The 11291-nt window shown below is 44.3% G+C and overlaps 1 protein-coding gene across 2 annotated transcripts in view; it reads right to left on the reverse strand.

Annotated features, from left to right (window-relative positions):
* LOC126188119 (SPARC-related modular calcium-binding protein 1) overlaps positions 1-11073 on the reverse strand; it is an 805467-nt gene extending 794394 nt beyond the window's left edge. For both annotated transcript variants that reach the window (XM_049929592.1, XM_049929591.1), the window contains exon 1: positions 10884-11073. In XM_049929592.1, the coding sequence (XP_049785549.1) occupies positions 10884-10991 (108 nt within the window). In that variant the 5' untranslated portion in view covers positions 10992-11073. The remainder of the gene's footprint in view (positions 1-10883) is intronic.
* Positions 11074-11291: the final 218 nt, after the last annotated feature.

The raw sequence follows: 11291 nt of genomic DNA on the forward strand, positions 1-11291 counted from the left end.
GAGATTACATCTTCACATCACTCGATTGCTGTCCACAATAAAGTGAACAACCATTTGCTGGCTGCATTTTACAAAACCACAAATTAATGAAACACAACTGAGCCCAGTCATGTCCAACAAACCCTTGAGAAGCCCAACGCGAGGAGGCATGAAATTGAACGATCAAATAAGTTTAGCCCGAACTGGATGGGGCAGTGGCCTGCTAGTATATTGAACGAGTGGGTTTCAAACCCCACATCACTACCTGGATTTGGCATTTCTGTTATGTCATTAAGTCGTCCACCATTACCATCTGCATTTAGGGTTTTCTTCATGCCTCTAAGTCGCCCACCTTCGGGGTTTAGGATTTTAGTGATTTTCTCAAATCGCTATAAGCAAATGATAGGATGGTTCCCCATCCACATCCACTTCAAGCTTAATTAATTTCTTCGTAAATTGATTCGGGGATAGTCGCAGACTTTGGTTCGGTGACAAGTCTACTACATAAGCTATTTTAAGTCACGCTTTATGGGACTTACATTATAACGTGACCATATTCAGCTGGACGAACATGGTGAGTTTAATCTATACAAAAAAGAGTAACATGAATGTGGGAACATTCACTGAAAAATTTGAAATGAGAGACACTCAAACTCTATTATAGTGTGAAAATAAACTAATAGAATTTTGGGCTATTTATAGATACAAATAAGGTACTATTCTATAGTCCCATACCTATTTCCATAGAGAAAATGCTACACGCTAGCAGAGAGGTACAGGGGATATACAGAAATATGGAAACATTGAGAAAAATGCATGCTTGAGCATAAATGCAGATGCTAGCTAAGCCTGCAGGTTGCGCTCACGTATTTGACCGCGAACGGTACCTGTGCAATGCCCTCAGTACGTTGTGTTTGTCGTGGTCATAACAGTGTTTTGTATAACTGTGAGTGAGTTATTTCGAAGCTAAGTGAATTCGAACGTGGACAAATTCTCGTTGATGATATGGCGGGTGCTTTTCAAACCAAGGGAGCCGAAGTGTTTGGTGTTTCAACAGGCACCATGTCGACGATTTGTAACGCACACAGGGAAAGCGGAAAAACGTCTTCCGCCAAGTCACAACGCGGACCGAAGTATGCGTCTAGTGATATTGACGGACGGTCATTGAAATGGATTGTGATGAAAACTACGTTTACGATAGCTGCAAAAGTCACTACAGAATTGAATGTAGCGCTCGTGGACTCTGACAGAACCGAAACAATACGAAGGTAGCTCCAGAAGCAGGGAACTGCAGGATCAGCTGGAATTGCAGAACCACTCATCGGCGATGGAAATGCCCATAATAGGAAAACGTGGCACCGAAACCATAAAAGGAGAACTATGGAGCAATGGAAGAATATTATTTGGTCGGATGAGTCTTGTTGCACACTGTTGCCGACTTATGGCGGAGGTTACGTTCCAAGACGGAAACGTGGTGGGGGTTCAATAATGATTTGGGCAGCCATATGGTGGTACTCCATGAATTTATGGTTACTCTTTCAAGATCGAGTTACTTTCAAAGATTATGTGACTATTCTGGCTGATCATGTCCATTCCACAGTACAATCTTTCTTCCTCAAAGACGATACTGTGTTCCCAGAGCGCTGGGCTCTTTCCACAAAGCTCACGTCAACCAAGAGCGGTTTCCTGAGCTCGAGGGTGAATTGTGGCGTCTCCCCTGGCCACGGCAGTCATCAGTTCTCAATATTATTAAGCTTTTTTGATCTGCTTTGGAGGGGAGGGTGCGTGGTAGCTATTCACCCCCTCGTTTCGTGAACCTGCCACTATTTTGCATGAATAATGTGTTTACCCATTCTGGGACGACTAGAAGTTGTTTTGAATGCCAACGACTTTCTTATACCGATATTATGCGTGATGATGCGTTGTGCTTGTATTTTTTAATATTTTTGTCCACTCCCTGTGCATGTTCTTCTCTTCAACGGACACAGAAGAAACTTAACACACTCCAAACAAAGAGCGCCTTTTCCGGCTCAGTTCTCGTTGATTTGTGAAGTACGGAAGCAGATGCCCATGGCACCTGTACGGCAACTAGTGTTTCACCGCGGTGTCTTACAGCTGGCTGAAAATTAGATACATACGCACAAGGCTTCTACAGTACAACGATACAGTTAAATATGGAAGACTGTCGGTGGCGAGGTCTGCTTTAAGGCCCCGGCGCCAAACTCAGAGGGGCGCCTGAGTTCAAAATGTGAACACAACGTGTATCATAATTAGTAGCGAAAACTGAACTGGTTGAAAGTATACGATAAGAGAAGCTAAAATTATCAAGGAGAAATGGGTCCTCAAATGAGTCGTTTGCCAGATAACGGCGAATGTGTGTTTACGTGTCGTCACTCTCAATGCTATACAGGGTGGTCCATTGATAGTGACCGGACCAAATGTCTCAAGAAATAAGGGTCAAACGAAAAAACTACAAAGATCGAAACTTGTCTAGCTCGAAGGGGGAAACCAGAAGGCGCTATGGTTGGCCCGCTAGATGGCGCTGCCATAGGTCAAACGGATATCAACTGCGTTTTATTAAATAGGAACCCCCCCCCCCTTTTTATTACATATTCGTGTAGTACGTAAAGAAATATGAATGTTTTAGTTGGACCACTTTTTTCGCTTTATGATAGATGGCGCTGTAATAGTCACAAACGTATAAGTACGTGGTATCACGTAACATTCGGCCAGTGCGGACGGTATTTGCTTCGTGACACATTTCCCGTGTTAAAATGGACCGTTTACCAATTGCGGAAAAGGTCGATATCGTACTGATGTATAGCTTTTGTGATCAAAATGCCCAACGGGCGTGTGCTATGTATGCTGCTCGGTATCCTGGACGACATCATCCAAGTGTCCGGACCGTTCGCCGGATAGTTACGTTATTTAAGGAAACAGGAAGTGCTCAGCCACATGTGAAACGTCAACCACGACCTGCAACAAATGATGATGCCCAAGAAGGTGTTTTAGCTGCTGTCGCGGCTAATCCGCACATCAGTAGCAGACAAAGTGCGCGAGAATCGGGAATCGCAAAAACGTCGGTCTTGAGAATGTTACATCAACATCGATTGCACCAGTACCATATTTCTGTGCACCAGGAATTGCATGGCGACGACTTTGAATGTCGTGTGTAGTTCTGCCACTGGGCACAAGAGAAATTACGGGACGATGACAGACTTTTTGCACGCGTTCTATTTAGCGACGAAGCGTCATTCACCAACAGCGGTAACGTAAACCGGCATAATATGCACTATTGGGCAACGGAAAATCGGCAATTGCTGCGACAAGTGGAACATCAGTGACCTTGGCGGGTTGATGTATGGCGCGGCATTATGGGAGGAAGGATAATTGGCCACCATTTTATCGATGGCAATCTAAATGGTTAAATGTATGCTGATTTCCTACGTAGTGCTCAACCGATGATACTACACGATGTTTCACTGCATGACAGAATGGCAATGTACTTCCAACATGATGGATGTCTGGCACATAGCTCGCGTGCGGTTGAAGCGGTATTGAATAGCATATTTCATGCAGGTGGATTGGTCGTCACCGGATCTGACGTCCACGGATTTCTTACTGTGGGGAAAGTTGAAGGGTATTTGCTATCGTGATCCACCGACAGCGCCTGACAACATGCGTCAGCGCATTCTCAATGCATGTGCGAACATCACGGAAGGCGAACTACTCACTGTTGAGAGGAATGTCGTTACACGTATTGCCAAATGCATTGAAGTTGACGGAATCATTTTGAGCATTTATTGCATTAATGTGGTATTTACAGGTAATCACGCTGTAACAGCATGCGTTCTCAGAAACGATAAGTTCACAAAGGTACATGCATCACAGTGGAACAACCGAAATAAAATGTTCAAACGTACGTACGTTCTGTATTTTAATTTAAAAAACCTACCTGTTACCAACTGTTCATCTAAAATTGTGAGCCATATGTTCTGTGACTATTACAGCGCCATTATCACAAAGCGAAAAAAGTGGTCCACCTAAAACATTCATACTTCTATACGTACTACACGAATATGTAATAAAAAATGTGGGTTCCTATTAAAAAAACGCAGTTGATATCCGTTTGACCTATGGCAGCGCCATCTAGCGAGCCAACCATAGCGCCATCTGGTTTTCCCCTTCAAGCTAGACAAGTTTCGTTATTCGTAGTTTTTTCGTTTGATGCTTATTTCGTGAGATATTTGGCCAGGTCACGATCAGTGGACTACCCTATATATTGTCCTAGTTAGTGTACATGTATTTTAAATGTAAATTTTTGGATTATGGTCCCATGTAGTTTGCTTCAAATTTCAATCAAATCACCTTAACAAGAAGTTCAGTACTGCTTCAACAAGTTACCTGTTACAATTTACCGTACAAACATACTTGTTAAATGAGATACTCCACATATTATCCTCTTTTTGGTGGCAATACTATACTCTTCTTGGTAGTGAATAGGAATTCTTTCAAATACCTCTGGATCATCTCGTTACACTGAACCGCCCTGATAACCGAGCGCGTTAACGTGCCGCTTCGGGGATTCGGAGAAACGCAGTCCCCGGATCGAATCCGTCTCGTCGATTAACTACGAGAATCGGTACGCTGGATGTGGTTTTCAGGCGGTATCCCAAATACAACTAGGTAAATACCCGGTTGATACTCACAATCCGCCTCAGATAGTTAATATGTAAACATTAGGAAACGATCTCACACTTGAACATTCGCTTTGCTCTACACGCTGACAGGTGAGGTATACGAATTCCGTCCCGATGGGAGGGTGGTGGCAGGAAGGGCATCCGATGTCACTGAAATTGCTTCAACCTATATAACAATGCCGATCTCGCAGTCAGTCGAACGACGCAGGCCAAGGAAGAAGCAGAATGCATCTCGGAGGCTTTGCCAAGACAGTAAAATCAGCTGCGTCAATCCTTCAGTCATATCAACGGTACTACTGTACACTTCACTTCTGAGATGATATCAGATATAAAAACCCAGAGAATCGACGTTTTGCATAGCGCGGTACAGGCTGTGTTTGACCTGGTCAAATTGTGGCGTCAGGTGGTCGTCTTCTACCAGGGGAATCCTATAAGTAATGGAAGACTTTTTTCTCGCCCAATTTCGACTGAAAAAATGCATAATTTGATATGGGACTTTGGTGGTATATTCCCGCATTAGCACCTATATTTACATGAAGTTCCGATTGGGCTGGACTAAACATAGCCTCAAATTTCATCAGAGAGCTCTCACTGAGTTTCTTTTCGTGGAAAACCAGAGAGCCGCAGATATTCATAAGCGCATGCATGATGACTGCGGGGACCCAGCAATGAACAAAAGAACGGTGGGTCGTTGGGTGACGCGTCTGTCATCATCGCAACAAGGTCGCGCAAACCTGTCCGACCTCCAGCTTACCGTTCGGCCGTACACGGCTGTAGCTCCTTCAGTGTTGGAACGTGCGGACACTCTCATGGAGGCGATCGGCGGGTAACAAACAAAACACCTCGCTGCACAACTGGACGTCTCTTCATTGGACTGCTCTTCCTCAACCACACTACAGAGAGGTGGGATAGCGATACACACATGTAGTGAAAAGGTTCCCGACGTGATCATGGGGCAGCACATCGGGAATTAAGAGACTTCGAACGCGGCATGAAAGTTGGAGCTAGGCGCTTGTGACGTCCTGTTTCGGAAATCGTTAGGGAATCCAATATTTCGAGATCTACAGAGTCCAGAGTGTGCCGAGAATACCCAATATATGGCATTGCCTCTCACCAGACAACGCAGTGGCCGATGACATTCACTTAACGACCGAAAGCAACGGTGGTTGCGTGGAGTTGTCAGTGCTAACAGTCAACCAACACTGCATAAAGTAACTGCAGAAATCAACGTAGGACATATGACGAAAGTCTGCTGTCATGGCCCCTACTATGACAGCTGACGGCCGACGCGAGTGCCTTTGCTAACAGCACATCACCAGCAGCGCCTCTGCTGGGCTCGTAACCATATCAGTTGGACCGCAGACGACTCTAACACCGTAACCTGGTCAGATGATTACCGACTTGAAATGGTAACATCAAATGGCAAGGTTTGAGTGTGGCGCAGGCTCCACGAAGTCATGGATGCAAATTGTCAACAAGGCACTGCGGAAGCTGGTGGCGTCTCCACAACGATGTGGGCTGTGTTTACATGGAATGGACTGCGGTCTCTGGTCCAACTGAATCGATCATTGCATGGAAATGGTTATGTTTGGCTACTTGGAGACCATTTGCAGACATTCACGGACTTTACTTTCCCAGACGAAGGAATTTTTATGGCTGACAATAGGCCATGTCGCCGGGCCACAATTGTTCTCAGCACGGTTCAGTATTTCTGCAGGAGACTTCCAACGACTTGTTGAGTCCATACCACGTCCGTTTGGTGCATTACGCCGGACAAAAGGAGATCCGACCGGATATTAGGATGTATCCCACGACTTGCATCACCTCAGTGTACAGCCGGATCTCGCACCTTCCGACTTCCATCCGTTTGGCCAATGAAAGATGCAGTCCTCTGGAAACAGTACGTGGATGATGGTAAGGTTACTGATGCAGCAAGAGTTGCCTCTGATGTGGCCAACAGTGTCATACCACGCGGGCATAGAGGCTCTTGCAGTAAGGTGGCATAAGGCCGTCGCATTGAACAGAGATTACGTTGTAAAATAGTGTATCTTACCCAAAACAACCTCCTTTCAGTAAAAAGAAAAAGAGTATGTTGTACTACTTACTGAACGCCCCTCGCATTAGCATCAAAATGTGCCGGTTCCCCATCATGCATATCCCACATTCCCCAAAGAAAAGGCAGGCCTTCGATTAAATAAGAGATTAATTTTCTGGGGATTATATGGAAGAATCTACACTTCAAATACATTTACAGTAACTAGGACAATACTGTATTTGAAACTGAAGTCAGTGGTGGGTCGTAGCCACTTATTCCCAGTTATCTCGTAAAAAACATTGAAGCGCCAAAGAAACTGGTATAAGCATGCGTACTCAAATACAGCGATATGCAAACAGGCAGAATAGGGGCCTGCGGTCGCCAACGCCTATATATGACAAAAAGTGTCTGGCGCAGTTGTTAGATCGGTTACTGCTGCTACAATGGCAGGTTAACAAGATTTAAGTGAGTTTGAAGGTGGTGTTATAGTCGGTGCACGAGCGATGGGGTACAGTACCTCCGAGGTAGCGATGAAGTGAGGATTTTGCCGTGTGACCATTTCACGAGTGTACCGTGAATATCAGGAATCCGGTAAAACATCAAATCTCCGACATCGCTGCGGCCGGAAAGAGATCCTGCAAGAACGGGACCAACGATGATTGTAGAAAATCGTTCAACGTGACAGAAGTGCAACCCTTCCGCAAATAGTTGCATATTTCAATGTTGGGCCTTCAACAAGCGTCAGCATGCGAACAGTTCAACAAAACATCATCGACATCGGCTTTCGGAGCCAAAGGCGCGCTCGTGTACCCTTGATGACTGCACAACACTAAGCTTTACGCCTCGCCTGGGACCGTAACACCGACATTGGACTGTTGATGGCTGGAAACGTGTTGCCTGGTCGAACGAGTCTCGTTTCAAATTTTATCGAGCGGATGGACGTGTACGGGTAGGGAGACAATCTCATGAATCCATGGATCCTGCATTTCAGCAGGGAACTGTTCAAGCTGGTGGAGACTCTGTAATGGTGTGGGGCGTGTGCAGTTGGAGTGACGTGGGATCCCTGACACGTCTAGATACGATTCTGACAGGTGACACGTACGGAAGCATCCTGTCTGATCACCTACATCCATTCATGTCCATTGTGCATTCCGACGGACTCGGACAATTCGAGAAGGACAATGCGACTCCGCACACGTTCCGATTGGCTACAGAGTGGCTCCAGGGACACTCTTATGAGTTCAAATACTTCAGCTGGCCACCAAACTATCCAGACATGAATATTACTCAGCATATCTGGGATGCCTTGCAACGTGCTCTTCAAAAGAGATCTCTACCCCTTCGTACTCTTACGGATTTATGGACAGCCCTGCAGGATTCGCGGTGTCAGTTCCCTCCAGCACTACCTCAGACATTAGGCGAGTCCATTCCACGTCGTGTTGCGGCACTTCTGCGTGCTCGCGGGGGCCCTACACGGTATTAGATATGTGTACCAGTTTCTTTGACTCTTCAGTGTATAACGTTTAAAGATAAACAAGTAATAAATCTCGTGTGTTTCAGTGTTTGAAGTAAATATTTTCATCTGACTATTCCAGTGACGTGTTTGTTTAAATTAGTGCAGTCATCAGCAATAAATTCGAGTTAAAATGTGTCAAGACTCAACGAAAGGTACCTGACGACTTTGAGCGTGGGTGGGAGGGACTCCAAATGATATGTTCCTTGTGTGGAAAAATGTTTTCGAACTGGCCCCGTTATTGGCACAGTTCCACGCTCAATTGTGTCGCAGAAAGACGGATGGACTCGTCAAGAAGAGAGTGGACACTTCTAAGCGTGTCTGTAATAAAAGCCTCATGTCGTGTTAATAAAGTGACGTGCTATTTCCGATTGTTGTTACAGTGACCGTATGTTATGCGCATAAATAATGTAGGTGTTGCAAGTGTACCTTACTGTTAAGATCTATTACTAGCCTTACCCAACCAGTAAATTGCACAGTTAATACTCATATTTTAAATTTTTGTATTTGCGGAGATCCACAGCCTCCAGATGCTTAATAAACGTATGCATGGTCCGCAGTAGGCTGTAATGTGGATTTCATTTAATCGTGCGATTAGCTAATTTCGATTCAAATTAAGATAAAACAGATAACTGCAGTAATGTCTTATCTTAATGTGTGTCGAAATTACCTTAGCGCACTATTAAATAAAAATCGCATTACAGCTAACTATGGACCATGTTTAAGTTTATTAGTCATACTTTAGTTACACACTATACTGACAAAAACTTGTAACAGTTGATAAAAAGACCGGAAGAGGCAATATGCTCACATTCCCGTGTATAATTAGGAAAAACGTCGTACCTCACTGCATTCTTACTAAATAATTTTGGTATTTTTCGATATCGTTTGCAATAAAAATCTATTGCCGACAAAAAATTTTATAGAAACGTTTTAGACCAGCAGAAACGATGTTTCGCATTAAGGCTGACACAGACAATGAAGATATGAGCTAAACACGAATAACAACTGACAGCGTAATAGACTATTAGGGATGTAAACTTACAGCTATTTCATACATTACGGACTTGAAAACTCGGACTGATAGTCTGATTGGATATGATGTAAATTTTTATTTTGTGCCCTAGGCGTATTGAGTGCTATACCATCATCACGAGGTGGAAACCGTCTCGTACATATCAATTTTTAGTGAAAAGAACTGTCGATTTCTTGTACAAGCATTTTCTTGACCATCTTATATGTTGCTGCAGGAGATGGGACGCAACGTTTGTCTAAGAACGGTTTTGGGAAATATAAGCTCCACTTGATGACGATAGTGTAACAATCGAAACGTATAACAAAAAAGATACAAAGTTGTGACCGACAGAAAAAAATGGACAGCCATTAAAGGAGTTGATCAAGCAGGATATATGTGAAACCAACTGTGTCAAGATCTGCATAATTTCTATGTTTTTTCTAGGTATGTTAATATAATAAAAATTTTCAGTGACTGATACTTTGTTGGAATGAAGATCGTGACAGTTTTTAACTTTTGTTTTAAGTATGAGAAGTGCCACACTAGGATGTACATGATATTCGTAAGACTGTGCACCTTTACCGCTTTGAGGGCACTAGAAAAGTTGCATGAATCCACATCAATGCATGAGCGTTACCTCGTTATTTGTATTAGGAAAAAAGTAGAATAGCAACAGTGAAAACATTTTTCATTTCTAAGTAGAAGCGTTTCGTATTAAATGGTGAAAGTCAATAGGAGTAGAAAGTCTGACGAGAAAAAAAATTTGGAAACAAAATGCTGTATCTGATCTCCTAGCATTTTACTGTTCCATGACTTCGACATGAACCGGTACTACGATTTTGATACCCGATAGCGAAATTCCAAAGCAGTATCTGTGGACAGTATATATTTTTTTGGTTTTGCATCTCTCTGGTAACTGTTTGTTAGGCTACCTTACGACACTGTAACAACCCATGGTACATCACCGCCCAGGGATTGGAAAGGGAGGTGGATTCATCCCAAGTTTGTCTGTCGATAGTATAGACGTTTTTGGTCTTTATATCTCTCTTTTGAAGTATCTTAGACTACCTTAAGATACGTGATACGAAAAAGGGAACCAATATTCAGGAACCACACTTTCAACAAAATGCCAGCAACCATCAGAAAGTTGGTTTCAGAAAAAACACACTTTACACAGTTTCAAGGTATTTTTGGTAGGCAACTCCTTCTACTTTATAGACGAATATCGCCAGAGATACTGTTGGACCAGCTTAAGTAAAAATGTCTGTTGGATTTCAGTTGTGACAGCAGTTGGTCACAATTCAAGATTAGGTATTTTTGTGTACGACAATTGCATAAAACTATGTTTCATTCCCCGACAGTGTATTAGTTCTGTAAACATTAGCATTTCCAATTTACTGTAAGGTATTCACAAATCTTGACAATCTACTGATCAGAGAAGTGAGTATTATATTCAAATGTTCTAGGTTTTTTATGTTACACTTTCTGACATGTCCGACACCCACGAGAATCATCTAATTTTTGGGTCTATGGAACGAAAACCTAACTTGATCTAATCCCAGGTACAGCGCATGTGCATGTATCCTGAGGATGGGCACCTGGTACCTAACTGAGGAACTGATGAAGAAGAGGGACCTGTACCTGAGGAGTGGCTTGTGCAGCGAAGGAGCCGGCCGGAACCATCAGCAGCAGCAGCAGCACCAGAGGCAGCGCCTCCGCCAGCCGCTGCAGAGCACCTCCGGTGGGCATCGTGGAGCGTCGCGTGTGGAGTGACGGCTGAGCGCGGCTGCAGCTAGTCGTGCCTACACAGACCGCGCAAACTCCACGAGCGCCGGCGACGCACTGCCCCGCGGCGGCCGGTGTGCGCGCGGGCTTCCCGCCGGCCGGCGACTGCAGCGCCGCGCCGCGACGGACACCCGCAGTTAACGCAAGGAGCCATCGGCGCCCGCAGGTCGAATTTCTTCGCTGGCTCACAGAATCTACGTAAAAATGTTGTAGCATCTTCAATGTCACGCCGTCTAAACGAACACGAGGCGTCTTTATTTACCC

This window comes from Schistocerca cancellata, chromosome 5 (genome assembly GCF_023864275.1).
Source record: "Schistocerca cancellata isolate TAMUIC-IGC-003103 chromosome 5, iqSchCanc2.1, whole genome shotgun sequence".
In the NCBI taxonomy this organism is placed as follows: Eukaryota; Metazoa; Arthropoda; class Insecta; order Orthoptera; family Acrididae; genus Schistocerca; species Schistocerca cancellata.